This window comes from Typopeltis vanoorti, chromosome 9, assembly GCF_054136105.1.
Source record: "Typopeltis vanoorti isolate ZY-2024b chromosome 9, IOZ_Tvanoo_1.0, whole genome shotgun sequence".
NCBI lineage: Eukaryota > Metazoa > Arthropoda > Arachnida > Uropygi > Thelyphonidae > Typopeltis > Typopeltis vanoorti.
The window spans coordinates 111,768,645-111,785,712 of record NC_143557.1 but is presented as its reverse complement, the minus strand read 5'-3'; the positions used below and the strand labels follow the sequence as shown (position 1 = coordinate 111,785,712).

Genomic DNA, 17,068 nt, shown 5'->3' with positions numbered 1-17,068 from the left:
TTCCAGGGTAGGGTGGATTTGGGATTTATGCAGTGAGCTGCAGAAGTGAGTGAGAAGTAATGTCTTGAATGAAAAAAAAAAACACTTTTCTTGAAGTAGAGCAGGCTATGAATGTGATATGCTTATGCCAGGAGATGCTAAAAGTGTAAGTCAGTCCAAGAAGAGATATCTGATCTCGTGAGAAAATTTCAGTATTGATGTGTGGCTTTCTTGCACCAAATAAAATAGGATTCTGTTTTGGTGGCATTGAAGTTGGCAAGGTTATCCTCACCCCACTGAAATATGGTAAGGAGTGTTTACAACTTTGGGATATATTGATTTGGGATACATAAGAACTGCAAGTCTTGCCAAATGAAAAAGAAGAATGGAGAATACTGTAGTAAGCAAAATTATGAATAGGATTTTAGGTTAATGATAGGTCATTTATGAACTTCTATTCATAAAGAATAGTGTGGAGAAAAAAGTAAGGAGCAAGAAGAATTCCAACAATGGTGGGGAAATCTGAAGAATGAAACCATCCACCATCACATGCAGTAAACAACCAGAGGTGTATATGGTAGTCCAATTGCCAAGGTGGACAGCAGACCATAACATGGTCAATTTAGAAAGCAGGCCTTTGTACCAGACTCCATTAAATGCCATGGAAATGCCTAGAGTGACCACATGAGTTTTACCAAACCTTTCCATACTTGTGTCATCTGATGGACAATGACAAGGAGATCTGCTGTGGGATCACAATTAACTAGTGGGCTTTGAGGTGGTGAAGGAGAGAATGTTAAACTATATCCATTATTTTCACTAGAAATGATGTGAATACAACAAGAGAATAGTTAAATCACTAGCTTTTATGTTCTTTCTTTGGATTTGGAATGTAAAGACAATGTAAATGGATATTAATTCAGGAGAGTATTTCTTAAGCACTTTATTTTTGGGAGGGAGGGAATACCATCAGAAACAGAAGACTAGTTATCTAACAGATTCACTGAGGATTCTTTTTTGTCTGTCTTTCTGACAAAGTGGAGGAGACATGCAGTACGCAGTTACTTTCAGGAGTTGGAAGAGAAAGATGCAAAGAGATCAGCCTTGTCTTTGGGTGATGTTATCATAGTACTCTGGATGTGTGAGAGAGAGAGATGGAAACATGAATAGGTAGAAGTTGCACCCCATGGCCTAGGCAAGGGACCAGAAGGCTTGATTGCTATTTAAACAGAAGCCAGTTAACCCTCACACAGTCTGACTTGAATTTACTGATGATCTTTTAGTAGCTGTTGTGCAGGGTGAGTGTGATGAATTCTTTTCTAGGACTGCCTTGGTACATCCGTTAGAGAACTGAGGTTTTGAGTGGAATGGTGAGAAGGCCTTTTCCAGCAAGAATTATTTCAGTTATTCTGGTGGAGTAAGTGTAAAAAAAAAAAAAAAATTAAAAATAAAAAAAAAATTAAAAAACAAAGTCATCCCATTTGCCTTCTGGATAGGCCATAGGGTGCAACTTCTACCTATTCCATGTTTCCACTTCTCACACATCCAGATGGTCCTATCATAGTGCCAATGGATACAAGACATAGCGGTTGGGTGAAGAAAGCTCCATAATGAAGGAGACTGGGATGAGGTTATATTCTGAATTATCAAGATGAGAGCAGATATCTAAAACATATTTATCAGGAGAAATGGCTAAACCAATCAAGACTGTTGGGAAAGAAGATATTATCAAGAATTTTGCTCAGCAGATGGAGAATTTGTGAAGGATTGTTGGTGATGGCAAATAACTGAATTTTTTCTGGTTTGTCAATGAAAGTGGAAAAGGAAGCCATTCTGAGTTATGAGCACTGAAGCCCAAGAAAAATATCAGTGGTTGGTATTCAGACTGTAGATAATCAAGATTTTTACCAAAAAAGGTCAGAGTAATTATCAGAATTTGAAGAATGACAGAGACAGCAAATGATGCAATTGAAAGGGGTAAGGAAATTCTGAGCCAGAGTAGGTTATGAAAAGACAGTCTGAAAGAGTGTTGTCTAGTAGAGGAACCTTAAAAATGAACTAATCAAAGACAAATAAGGACACTTCAATGGTCATGTCATCTATTAGTCTGGTGTTATTACTGACCAAGTTAAGTGTTATAGCATTTGTAAATACAAAGTTTCAAAGTAAATATTGTAATTTTAACTATACACTTTTTTTGCATTTAACATAAATGACCTCCATAGATGAACAACACAAAGCATCTCTTACTATAAAAGGTGGTAGACCTCAGGAGGTGTCCACTGTAAGCCTCCCAGGGCCTATCACCAGAAAGATATCAGAAGAATCTTGAACAACTTAGATACAAAAAAGGCTTCTAGTTCTGATACTTCTACATGTAGTTAAGAGATGTGCTCCTGAACTACCATCTGTTCTATATTGCCTCTACACTGTTTTATATTCAGTTGGCACTGATTCCAATATATAAAGGTAATGTATACCCACCCTATTCCAAAAAAGGGAGATAAAAGCCCACTCAATGAACATTTGCATTTGACCATTCTCTTTCTCTCTATATATATATATATATACAAGGTGGTATTAAAAGTTTCGAGACTAGTTTTGTAACACGGCAACAGATGGCAGCAAAAGGCTGCACCCACAGTCACAGGGAGCACCGACCTTCATAAGTCAGTGTGCCAAAAGACATCATCCTGTGTGCATCGGGAGCTGTACAACTGGTGTTATTCTAACCACGTGCATTACCACGCCTGCAATTTCATCATGGACAGCAAGTTAGAACAAAGACCGAACGTGAAATTCTGCGTGAAACTAGGCAAATCTGCCACAGAGATGTTTGACATGATTCAGCAAGTTTACGGCGATGCTGCAATGAGTCGTTCGAGGTGTTTTGAGTGGTATGCGTGCTTCAAGAGCGGAAGAACATCACAGGAAGACGACGAGAGACCAGGAAGACCTTCAACGAGCTCAACCCCCGAAAATGTCGAAACCATTCGGCAACTTGTGAATGAAGATCATCGGAGAACACTCCACAACATTGCTGCCACTATCAGTGTGTCATATGGAACAGTCCAGGCAATTCTCATATGTGATTTGAACATGTGCCGCGTTGCTGCCAAGTTCGCCCATAGGCTGCTGACCCAGGAGCAGAAGGAACACCGCGTCGAAGTCTGCCAAGAACTCTGTCAGCGTGCCGTGGATAACCCGTCCTTCATGTCGAGGATCATTACTGGTGACGAAACTTGGGTGTACGGGTACGACCCTGAGACGAAGCAACAGTCTTCAGAGTGGAAGAGCCCATCATCTCCACGACCGAAAAAGGCGAGGCAGGTCCGCAGCTCGATCGAGTGCATGCTCATCGTCTTTTTCGACATTCACGGCATTGTGCATCGAGAATTTGTCCCCAGGGGCCAGACCGTCAATAGCGAGTTCTACTACCAGGTTTTAAGACATCCGAGGGAAGACATTCAGCGAAAGTGACTGGATCTGTGGCACGCAAAAAGCTGGATGCTCCATGACAACAATGCACCCTGTCACCGAGCTCTCCTCATACGTGAGTTTCTTGCTGGAAACAACATAATCTCACTTCCGCACCCACCCTACTCGCCAGATTTAGCCCCTGCGGACTTTGCCCTCTTCCCGAAGATCCAGCTCAAAGGTCGCCATTTTGACACCATTGTGGAGATCCAGCGCGAATCGCAGGTGCTTGACACGCTTTGAAAAGAAGACTTCCAGGACACATTCCATAAGTGGCAGGAATGCTGTATTGTATGCAAGGGGACTATTTTGAAGGTGATAGTGTGTAAACATAGATAAATAAAATAATTTCTCATAAACAGAGCTTGGTCTTGAAACTTTTTGATACCACCTCGTATATATATATATATATATATATATATATATATTATAAATTAGTTTAAATGACTGATACCGAGAGATAAAGAGGTGACATGGTTTATTTAAAAAGATACTACTAGTTTACTAGTTTCGTTGAATGGATCAACTTCTTCAGGTATCACAATCAAAGAAATAAAAATTGCATTAACAGTACTAGTACAAAAGACAGTAGTGCATTTTGAAAACAGTAATGCGAGCTTGAGTTCCAAATAAAAGTTGACTACGTGCTGTCACGAGTGCGCCAGTATTGAACAGAGGCAATGTGTACATCAGAGAGATTGAAACTTAGGCTGTTGTTGATATAGGAAGAATCTAAGGTAATTTCTCTAGATTCGACAACCTTTCTTTCAAGTTTATCATAGCACAAATGGATATTAGAAGTTTGTGTCCAGTCCACAATGTGTTGGCAGCCTTCATCTGAGTTAACAGAAAAAAGAACGTGGCTAGAGAGAGCGCTGGCTCTAGTTCTGTTGTAGGAAATATCTTTACGGTGTTCTTCCATACGTAAAAGGATGGATTTAGCAGTCTGGCTTTCCACAATCACATAAAATCTTGTAGCCTCCTGGAAACCGAGTGGGAAGATGTTTCTCTTTAGGTTTAATAAGCATGGAGCGAAGTTTTGGGAGCGTAGTGAAGCAAGTTCTGAAGTTAAATTTCTTGAAAATTTTAGCCAGCTTTGGTGAAAGAGAGATGATGTAAGGCAAAGAAATAAAGGCTCTGGGGGAAGAGGGATCTTCAGAAGCAGTTGAGTGACAGAGAGAAAGAATTTGTCAATCTTATTAGGAGAGAAACCATTATTAATAAAAGTCTTTTTAAGAAAAAGGAGTTCATTTTCAATTTCTGTTTCTTCTGTTAGTAAAGATTTGGCCTGGTGTGCTAAGGTGGAAATAATACCAAATTTTTGCGGAGGGTAGTGATGGGAAGAAGCATGAAGGTATCTGTCAGTATGAGTAGGTTTTCTAAAAATTGAGATTTTAATACTTTCAGAACATCTGGTAAGCTTCAGATCTAGAAAGGTACAAAAGTACTAGTACAAAAGATCTGTCTTTTGTACTAGTAATGTTAATGCAATTTTTAAGTCTGTTATTTTTTGTATATTTCTTTGATTGTGATACCTGAAGAAGTTGATCCATTCAACGAAACTAATAAACTAGTAGTATCTTTTTAAATAAACCATGTCACCTCATTATCTCTCGGTATCAATCATTTAAACTAATTTATAATATTTTCTACCGAGTAAAAATGAATAATCACAATATATATATATATACAGGGTGTTCGGGATAAATTTGACAGTTTCGTAAGGAAAAAGAAAATCTTCTTTGTATCTATTAAATTTAATGAATTGACAAAAAAACATTACAGGCAGAGTTAATTACAATACTATCAACAAGATTTACTCAAAATAACCACCATTAGCATCGATCACAGCTTCAATTCTGCTTCGGAACCTCAAACAAGCTGATGCTACAGTCTCCCTGGGAAGGGCCGCAAAAACTGTTTTAATTTTATCCATTAACTGGGCTTTTGTATTACTGGAAGTGCGATTGGTATCTTTTTCAACTGCGCCCCATACAAAATAATCCATGGGGTTAAGGTCTGGGGAGTTTGGAGGCCAAACATTTGGACTGGTGAAGTCGTAGAAATTTTCAGACAACCATTTTTGACTTTTCCCAGAGGTGTGGCAAGGGGCCGAATCCTGCTGCCATACATACGGCCTACCATTGGCTACCCTTGTTATCCAGGGCTTGACTACAGTTAGCAACTCCACGAACAAAGCCCGAATTCCAATGCCAGGGTTCTTCAACACCTGTTCCTGCAGATTTGCGAGGAATTCTGCTGTACGAACGCAATCAGATCGTCTGCTAGGGATCTTTCTTCTTGCTACATCCTCGTAGTCACCATTGCAAGTCTCTAGTTCATGCCTGATTGTTTTTACTGTATTCAGGGAGCATTGGGCAGCAGTCGTAATATCCTTATTTTGATGGCGGGCACGAATCATCATGATACAAGTTATTCTCTTCCATGATTCAGGTGGGTTCCAGCTATCCATCCTTTCTGACATCTTGTATATGAATGAAGAAGGGTCCAAACTTTTAAATGAAGAGAAGTGTGTGTTAATACATGTAACTTACGGAAAAATATAATTAATTATAAATATGTCAAATTTATCCCGAACACCCTGTATATCTTAAGCTACATCACCCACCACTGGACATGTGCCATGGAAAGGTTTGGAGAAATGTGCTGCTGCTTAAGATTTCTAGAGCATTAGACTCTGGCATCAAAGCCTATTCAGTAAACTGCCATCCTTTAGTCTACCTTTCATACTGTGTAACTGGGTAACCAACTTTCTCTCTGGTTGTTCACTGCATGTCATGGTGAATAGCTTCCTTTCTTTGAAGTTTATCAGTGCACGAGTGCTTCATGTCTTTGTTCTATTCTCTTTCTCCTATACATATAAATGACCTTCTCTTTCATTAACCAATAATCCTATCCACAGTTTCTAATGACAGTACACTTCATTCTTCATATTCATTCAACAAACCATGCAGTGCTCAGAGATCCCAAGCTCCAATCAGTGCCTTTTTAAACACTGATTTCCTTACCATTTTTTATTCAATGAAGATAACCTAGTTACTTTTAATGATAGTGTCCAAAACACATTCTTGTCTTTTTCTTTTTTTTTCTTGCAAAAAGAATCTCAATTCACCTTCTCTTAGTAACCATCAACAAATAAACACACAGATCTCTCTCTGGAGTGGCGTTTACCTTTATCCTAATGAAAAATACATCACATCAATAGCTTCCTCTCCTAAAAACATGGCATCTTTTTTGCTATTTTCATCTATCTGTAAAACTCTGTACAAATCCCAAATTTGCTAAACCATGGGTTCTGTTTACATGTTTGGGGTGGTGCACTAAAAACCTCCCTACTAATTCTTGATACTGTCTAGGAGATTTGGATGATAGATGACCCTTCTCACTGATTCACTTCAATTACTATCTTACCTATAATCTGTTTCAACTCATATTCTCTTCAATGGATGTTGATTCACTGAACTAGATTAACATTCATCATTCCTCCACTTTCCAATATGACTATGAAAACATAAGCAGCAGCTGACCAACATCCCTATACAGTCCTACTGCAAACACGCTGAACTTGCTTCTACTCTTTCTCTTTATTTATCTTCTATAACTTTAGAACAGCTTTCTTCACAAAGTATTCCCAAAAAACTTCAGCTTTTAAAAAAAAATGTCAACAGGTTCTTTTTTTTCCGACCAGTCCCTGCTTATTCTTTACACAGCACAAATGTACTATAGGCTCTTTCACCTGTTATGTATGAATTGATATACACAATATACACAGAAAACATACTCCTCACTGTATTTTTTTTTGAATATTTTCTCTCCTTGTTCTGATACTGCTTGCTGAGTACCTTCACCTTCCTCATGAAGCTATTAGTCAGCAACAAAAGTTACAGGTGAGCATTTACTTGTAGATATATTGTAAAACTTAACTAAAACTTTTACATATTTCACTGTTCTACTAATAGATTCAGGAGGAAGATGAAATATTTCCTTAATTTATGTTGGCAGAGTCCATTTGGTGTATCTGTGGTAAAGCTCACATCAGACAGACTAGAAGAGGTTTTGAAAGAAGAAATGCCTGGATGATGTTGAATATACAGTGGTGCCTTGGTTAATGACGGTAATCCGTTCTAGGATTACCGTCGTTAACCAAAACCATCGTTACCCACGACACGATTCCCAATAAGATTTAAATGAAAATCGATTAATTTGTTCCGGCTCCTCCCCACAACCATAGTACATATTAAAAATGCAGATAAACTCATTTAAAATGTCATAAAAATATAGTAAATATCATTTATTTATTATACAGTATATGTATTTGCTACAAAAAAATTAACATTAATCAAATGAATTGTTCATGAAAACAGATTTTAATTATCAATCTTCACCAGAAGGACAATTGGACTCCCTTCGGAGTTTTTTGACAAATGGACCTATAAAAAACATGTCTAGGGTTGTTTGCTTCTGCCTCTTTTTTAAAATGTTTCTGAAAAACTGCATGGACTTTTCATTAAATAGATCTGCAGTTCTGATAACCTCAGATTTGTTTGGATTCCATTTCATAGCAACATTTTGAACTTCCTCCCACTTTGCCAAAACATTTTTGATTTCAGCAGTCTTAATTTGTTCTTTCTCTCCATCCTCATCTTCAGATGAAATTTCCATTTCCTTTCCTTCACATTGCTGCTTGAAAAGTTCTTTTAGCTCATCAGTAGTCAGTTCTCGGTCATGCATCTCCAATAATTCTTCAACATCTTCTTCCTCTACTTCCAAGTTAAGATCATGAGCAGTTGCTACAATATCCTTTACCAATTTGTGTCCTTCATCTGAAGTTTCTTCATTACCAAAGGAAGGACACAGTTTCCTCCACGATGCTTTGAGACATTTCACTGTTACTTCTTGCCAAGCCTTTACAATTAGCCTAATTGCTATGACAATGTTGAATTCTTCCTTCCAAAATTTTCTTAGCATTATGTTGGTAGCTTCACACATTTCAAAGCACCTGGTAAAAAGTGCCCTTGTGTAAAGTTTTTTAAAATTTGCAATTATCAGCTGATCCATAGGTTGAATCAGAGATGTAGTCTTGGGAGGAAGAAAAATCACCTTGATAAAATCTAATTCCTCTGGTAGCTCTTCTTGTATGCCCAATGGATGGCCAGGTGCGTTATCCAAGGTTAAAATGGCTTTTAGAAGCAGATTGTTTTGCTCAAGATAGGCTTTGACAGTTGGTCCAAACACTTCACGAATCCAGTCTCTAAATTCTATTCTTGTGACCCAGGCTTTGCTGTTAGACTTCCACAAAACACCGAGATTGGATTTACAGACATTGAACTTTTTGAATGCTCGGGGATTCTCTGAGTGGTAGATTAACATTAGTTTTACCTTGCAGTTTCCACTTGCATTTGCTGCTAAAAGCAATGTTAACCTAGATGACAGCGTCGTTATAAATTTAATATCGCCGTAACAGTTGACATTACGGCAGCAGTGGGAATGGATAAAGTCGGAGATAATTACGTTCCTAATAGTATGACTTGCACATTAAGTCGGACATGTGATTAACGCTTGGCTTTTGCTCGTGCTAATTCACGCAGAACATTGGCTACAACGATATTTCATTTTACAGAAAAATTTTCTCTATTGAACAGAAGAAAGAAATAATAGCAAAACATCATGAAGGTGTGAAAGTTATGCAGCTAGCTCGAACATATATGAAACCAGTCATTCTACAATATCAACCGTTTTGGCTAAGAAAGAAGAACTTATGGTAGCTAAGGTCGCTAAGGGAACTTCAAGGTTGAATGTCAGAGGGCTTCTTTTGGAGCAAATGAAAAATCTATTACTAATTTGGATCAAAGCAAGAGAATGGTGGGCGATACTACATCTCAAAATGCAATCTGTCAGAAAGCTAAACAGATTTACCAAGATTTGAAAAAGAAGACTTTGGGATCAAGTTCTGAGGTAGATGATGATGATGATTTCAAAGGTAGCAGAGGTTGGTTTGACAACTTTAAAAAAAGAACAGAAAATTTTTCTGTTTTTTTTTCCCTCACTATCTTTCTTTTTGGGACCCATTTTGTCACATGGTAAAAAAATTCACTCTATAAAAAAAAAAGATATGCAAAATACGGTATTATTACAAATTGTACAACACTAAGACAAGGGATACAAAGAACATATCGTCACCTGAAAATAAAAGTAAAAGTTAAAAAAAAAAAACTTTTTGAAATAAAAGTTAACAGTTAAATTCGAAACCTGCAATTTTTGACTTAGTGCATTTTGTTTGTAAGGTGACGATATTAGATACGGCACTTACCGTAACATACACTGATTAGCAGCTTATAGATACAATGATTATTATACAGATGAGATTTGATTTTGCCTTTTGATGGCGAACGAACAGTGACATGCACCCGCCGATTTATTTCTATATGAACCAACACACAAAAAATAAATGCTTAAATACTCATTTTCATTATAAAATGCATTTATAACCACAAATTTTAAAATAAAGCACAGTCCACTACAAGAAAAGAAACAATAAACGGAAAACATAAACAGCTAGCTATGATGGGTCAAACATATCTGAGCTTCATAGCTATGCCGTGTGGCTGTTCTCTATTCGACAATGTCTTCCCATGCGTGGCTGAGTGCGATCGGAAAATTCTGGTTTTTTAGATCGGATAGAGGTTCACATAATCAAGAGTCGTTAACCAAGAGATTTTTTTCTTACAGCCACTCATCATTAGCCAAGGTACCGCTGTATAAGAAAAGATAAAAACTGGCATCAGTGGACATGCTTTCAAAATATCATGAAATGGGTTGGTTATTTGCCTTTCCATACCTAGAAGAAAATCTTTTTTTAAGGATATTTAAAGAATCCTCTCAAGTGATACAATTGTATAGTATCTTAAACAGGAACCAGGGTCCCATACTTCATATTTTGAAGTCTCTTATCAGACCTCCATTATGCCACCAACCATCTAAATGCATTGTACAACGTACATTTTATGCCCAATACATCAAATGAAGCAAGTGACTAACTTACATTATTACTGATGTTAGTTATTTCAAAAATGGCTGTAAGAAGTATGAGATTCAGATTATTTTTGTTTATTCTATAGTATGCTCATCTTTCTTAAAAGCTACCAGTCAGGAGATGAGACACGTATATTTCATTTTTACAATATATCTATGAGTAAATCCTGCAACTGTGGTTTCTGTTAGTGTCTTTGTAGTTTTTTTTTTTTTTTTGGTTTCAATATTTTTAAGTAATTATTTCACATATTCACAATATCTTTATATTCAGTTCTTTTTATACCTCTGATTCCTTTTATAATTTCTTCTGTTTCTAAGCTTTTTCAATAACTTCCAGACATTCTTTTTCTGCCTTTGTCATATCTTAAATATTCTTATCAAAGTCTTCTTTTATTTTATTTAGCTACTTTTACACACAGATCACATTTCCTACATTTTCCTCAGTTTTCTTTCAGGGCCTGTTGAGTTACTTATCAAAAACTTTAGATTTTTTTTCTTTTCCAGGACTACCTGTAATATACAATGAAAGGTTTCAATTTTTCTATCCTTGCAAAAAAAATTTCACTACATGATTTCCTGATTGCATCAATGTTCTGATTTTGCTATTGAGTCTAGGTTTGGTTCTTGTTTTCAAAATCTTGTTATCTCTTTGACATTTGTATCTTTGAGTCTTTAGGTTATCTCTGAAAGTTGCTTCACTTTGATTTTTTTGAAAAGTTTTATTCATATTTATTATTATTATGTGACACCTCCAGGGAGTCCAAAGTTTATTGAGGAAGGACACCTACTCTACATCTCTCTGACCACTCAATCCACCAACGCTATCTACTACCCACCACCACCACTGGTATTTCTACAGACAATCACAAACATCCATGCCCACGGTGGGATTTGAACCCGCAACCTTTTGGCTGGAGAGCAGATACACTAACCGTTTGGCCAACCAGGCCGACGTATTGCAAATTAATGTGCAATAGCAAAGCTTATTTGTTTTCTTTCAAATATTACACTGATTTGTATCCTCCTCAAAACAAAATAGTCATGACCTCCTATTTCAAGTTTCCTGTATATTCTTGAACAAGTCTGAAGATATCACTATCAACAAGAAACATAGCTTTTCCTTTTTAATGTTGACTGCCATCTCTAATGATTTGAAAAATTCTACTTTCCAATTTCTATAGGACCACATGCATAAATAAGTCTAACTGTCCAATTTCCCACTTTGAAATGTTCCCACATCTCTGCTTGAAATTGTCAGCTATTCAAGAAATATATATCTTTGTGTTTAGCATTGAGTACTGCAGCTAATTCTTCCTGTTAACATTTAGCTACTTTTACACACAGATCAGATTTCCTACATTTTCCTCAGTTTTCTTTCAGGGCCTGTTGAGTTACTTATCAAAAACTTTAGATTTTTTTTCTTTTCCAGGACTGCCTGTAATATACATGTTACTTCAATATGTTGCTTCTCTAATTTTCTAATTCTCTAATTCTTTTGCTGGTTCCACTTTTTTCATTAATGCTTCTTATGCTGATAATGCTCATCTTCAACTCTGTGAGGCCAATTTTTTTTCATTAGCCAACTTTTGTTTAACTGGACAATGCACCAACATAACATCTCATAACGTTGTACTATCATTTTTATTTGTGGCAAGTTTAAGCCAAGACAGAATACAAATTGGTCAGTTACATCCCAAATTGCAAGCTTATCTTTTTTTCCTATGGTATTCAAGCAAGTATTTAAAATGAACTGCTTTACAAGAGGATGAGGCTTGGATGGCACAAAATCCCTAGTTAGTTCATGTATGTTGATAACTGAAGCTTCCTTCAATTATCAACATTTGGCCCTCTCCTTCACTATAGTAAAAACACTAATAAAGTTGTGACCAAATCCCTATAGGCACAGTGCTATTCTAATGAAAATTCTCTGTAGTACACTATCATTAAAACAAACATTCTGGTAGTCCTTAAAAATTTTTTTAAATCTACATCCTACTCATGAAAGGGAGTATATGATACTAATATATATTAGTATCATGTGTGCACTAAGACTAATAATTGCTTTAAAGACCCAATATATAATTCTTTCAAGCTACTTCAGACATTCTTACATACACAATGAAAGACTTGAACTTACAATACGATAAGACAAACCTACAGACTGTTGGGTGGAGATGCTATACACTAGATAACTATACTGGTGTCTAAATATTTAGATAGAGCATGTGAAAACAGTGTATGTGTTCAGTGTGTATAAGTATGAACACATACTCAATATTTTATAATGGAGGAATGCTCATAAATATTACTTACACAGATTATCTAAACACCACTGAGCACAAAAACCAACTTGCTTTTCAACAAAATCATTACTGCTATTCCATGATTCTAATTTTTCCAATGAATTTTCAGGTTTTGTAGTTAACTGCTTACTAATTGTTGTTTTGTTTTCACCTAAAAAACAAAAATGAAAAGTCATGTCAGTTATTAACCCAAATTAAAATGAGAAAAGCGCAACTGCAGGTAAGAAATTCTGTTGTCTGAAAAAATATTTTGTACATATAACACTTACCATTTCTTGGTAAGTACCAAAAAGGGTTCATCATAATTATGTATATATATAGTTCATTATTATTATTATTAGCTTTCTATTAAACTGATACAAACAAATATCAATTTTTGTCAGATCACCAATATAGTCTACATTTTTATATTTACTTCATGAGAAACACTAACTACATCAACCAATCTAGATTTTCATCATCATCATCAGGTCTTTTACTTGATATTTTTGTTGCAGAGACCTGGTTTGTTAGTATTATGTCTCCCATTCAATTTTAAACGACCATATTATTATGAACTGCTTTTATTAAATACTTTTGAAAGTTTTTCCATTTGGTTCTACTGTAAATTAAAGATCCAACAAATTATATTCTTATCTTAATCCTTTATCCATGTGTAAGCAAAGAAAGTTTGCACCTGGAGTAACTTCAGGATTGGCAACTTTAAACATAATGCTCAGATCAATTTAAGATTCTTGTAAAAAGGCATATACGCTGGTTAAACATGATTATTAAATACTTAAGGAATTGACAGCATATACTAGAAATATAAATTAAATCAAACTTTAATATATACTTTCCAATATTTCGGCAACGTCATGTTGCCATCTTCATGGGAACTTAAGATAAAGACGTGTACGCAAGTACTACACAACAGCAAATGAGAAACGAAGTGAGGAAGCTACAGTTTTCCTAAAGTCCTGATGGTGCCCCCTAGCCGGCTATATTAGGTGTTCTTGGGCTTTGGGCTGAAGTTCTCCTGATGTTTGTTTCCCAAATTTGGGACAGTCTCATGCATCCAAATTTGTTGAGGTTTGGCATGTTCCTAAGGGCTGAGGCTGATTCCATGAATAGTCTTTCCTATTTGAACTTGCTGCAGTGTATGACTATGGATTTCTTCCACCTTATTCTGTGGCAAGTATCCAGAGTATGATTGCAAGCCTAGAGTGGCCGTACTGGTGAAATCGGATGTAGTCTCCTTGTGTTCTGAGATTTGCAGTCCTGCCTGTTTGGCCAAAATAGGACAGTTTACAGCTGCAAGGGACCTGGTATACACCAGGTAGGTCTAGGGGAAGTGGTTGGTCTTTAGTGGAGCAGATAAGGGATGCCAATTTTCTATATGGACTAACAAGAGGTCAATTCATGTTATTTTAGGATTTTGGTGATTTTTTCCGAGTTGCTTTGGATGTAGGGAATGGTGATGGATTTAGAGTAATCTTTTTTGTGAAGGGGGGGGAGGTGGGTTGTGGATAACTGGTTTTAGTATTTTTTGGATTTTTTTGGTGGGGGGGTAGCCATTGGCTGAGAAAGTATTAAGGATGTGATTTAGTTCAGTGGTTAGGGCTTTGTCATTTGAACAGATTAGTTTAGCACTGTTGAATAGTGTCTTAATAACTCCATATTGTTGTGAGGGGGGGGGGGATTGTTGGTGAATGTATCTGCCTGTATGGGTGGGTTTTCTATAAACTGAGAAAGCCAAGGTTCTATCAGGTTGGTAGGTGACTAGTGTGTCTAGGAAGGGGAGGCTATTGTTTTCCTCTTTTTACAGGGTGAACTTGATTCTGGGGTGTTGGTTGTTTAAGTGTGCTAAGAAGGAGAGGAGTGTATCCGAGTCATGTGGCCAAATAGTGAACACATCATCAACGTAGCGAAGCCATACGGTAGGTTTTTTGTGGGGCAGAGTTTAAGGCTTTCTCTTCAAAAGTCTTCATAAAGAAGTTGGCTAAGGGAAAGTGGTGAACCCATGGCTGTCCCCTCTATCTGTTTGTAGAATTTTTCCTGCCAAACGAAATAGCCTGAGTTCATTGTAAACTGAAATATGGCTGAGATATATCAGGAGGAAATTTAGCTTAGATTAGCTCCAAGGTTTCTTTGAGGGGAACATTTGTGAATAAGGAGAGACGTCAAAAATGACCATTATGTCATTATGTTGGAGTGTAAGGTTTTCTACTTAAGGCTCCTCAAGAAGGTCACTTCTTGGCCTGTGGAGATTACTAACAAACTAAAACCATATAACTTTAGATCCCCCCCCTGTATATATGGGCTCACAAAAATACATAAAGAAAATGTGCCATTACATCCCATAGTGGATGGCACTGATTCCCCAAGTACAAACTAGCTAAATATTTAGCCAAAGCGCTTTCACACTATACTGGCAACACGCCATCACACATAAAAAACTCAGCCCACTTCAAAGCCAATGTAGAAAACCATACACTCCAACATAATGACATTATTCACAAATGTCCCACTCAAGGAAACCTTAGAGCTAATCCAAACTAAATTTCCTCCTGATATATCTCAGCCATATTTCAGTTCACAATGAACTCAGGCTATTTCGTTTGGCAGGAAAAATTCTACAAACAGATAGAGGGGACAGCCATGGGTTCACCACTTTCCCTTAGCCAACTTCTTTATGAAGACTTTTGAAGAGAAAGCCTTAAACTCTGCCCCACAAAAAACCTACCGTATGGCTTCGCTACGTTGATGATGTGTTCACTATTTGGCCACATGACTCGGATACACTCCTCTCCTTCTTAGCACACTTAAACAACCAACACCCCAGAATCAAGTTCACCCTGGAAAAAGAGGAAACCAACAGCCTCCCTTTCCTAGACACACTAGTCACCCGCCAGCCTGATGGAACCTTGGTTTTCTCAGTTTATAGAAAACCCACCCATACAGGCAGATACCTTCACCAACAACCCCCCCCCCCCACAACAATATGGAGTTAAGACACTATTCAACAGTGCTAAACTAATCTGTTCAAATGACAATACCCTAACCACTGAACTAAATCATATCCTTAACACTTTCTCAGCCAATGGCTACCCCCCCACCAAAAAAATCCAAAAAATACTAAAACCAGTTATCCACAACCCACCGCCCCTTCACAAAAAAATTACTCAAAATTCATCATCACTCCTTACATCCAAGGCACCTCGGAAAAAATCACCAAAATCCTAAAAAAACATGACTTGACCTCTTGTTACAGATCATATAGAAAATTGGCATCCCTTATCTGCTCCACTAAGACCAACCACTTCCCTTAGCCTACCTGGTGTATACCAGGTCCCTTGCAGCTGTAAACTGTCCTATTTTGGCCAAACAGGCAGGACAGCAAATCTCAGAACACAAGGACTACATCCGATTTCACCAGTACAGCCACTCTAGGCTTGCAATCATACTCTGGATACTTGCCACAGAATAAGGTGGAAGAAATTCTCAGTCATACACTGCAAGTTCAAATATGAAAGACTATTCATGAAATCAGCCCTTAGGAACATGCCAAACCTCAACAAATTTGGATGCATGAGACTGTCCCAAATTTGGGAAACAAACATCAGGAGAACTTCAGCCCAAAGCCCAAGAACACCTAATATAGCCGGCTAGGGGGCACCATCAGGACTTTAGGAAAACTGTAGCTTCCTCACTTCGTTTCTCATTTGCTGTTGTGTAGTACTTGCGTACACGTCTTTATCTTAAGTTCCCATGAAGATGGCAACGTGACGTTGCCGAAATATTGGAAAATATATATTAAAGTTTGATTTAATTTATATTTCTAGTATACGCTGTCAATTCCTTAAGTATTTAATAATCATCAATTTAAGAGTGGGTTGAACACCGTCATGTGTCCTGCTGGTCTGGTTATTTTCTCTCCTATTCCATACAAATTTATTCAACTGGCTCCCATCCCCATATTACTTTACTTATTCCATTATATATTTCAAAACTAATGCACAATCTTCACTTAAAAAAAAAAAAAAAGAGGAAGTCTAATTAGCTAAAATGTGTTACTTATTGTATAGGTTTAGCGATAATAAAATCTAAGATGTTTTTAATGTTTATCCATATAACATATATATATATATATATATATGAAAAAAAAAAAAAAAAAAATTGAATGACTAGAACCGAGATTTAATTAAAAAGGTTTTAATATAAACACACTACTAGTTTCGGCCTGTAACAGCCTTCTTCAGGTGACATTATAAAAG

The 17,068-nt window shown here is 36.9% G+C and overlaps 1 protein-coding gene across 1 annotated transcript in view; it reads right to left on the bottom strand.

Annotated features, from left to right (window-relative positions):
• LOC150103427 (RING finger and SPRY domain-containing protein 1-like) overlaps window positions 1-17,068 on the bottom strand; it is a 358,201-nt gene that overhangs the window by 246,924 nt on the left and 94,209 nt on the right. The window contains exon 7 of the mRNA XM_090397430.1: window positions 12,823-12,963. Within this exon, the coding sequence (XP_090253556.1) occupies window positions 12,823-12,963 (141 nt within the window). The remainder of the gene's footprint in view (window positions 1-12,822; window positions 12,964-17,068) is intronic.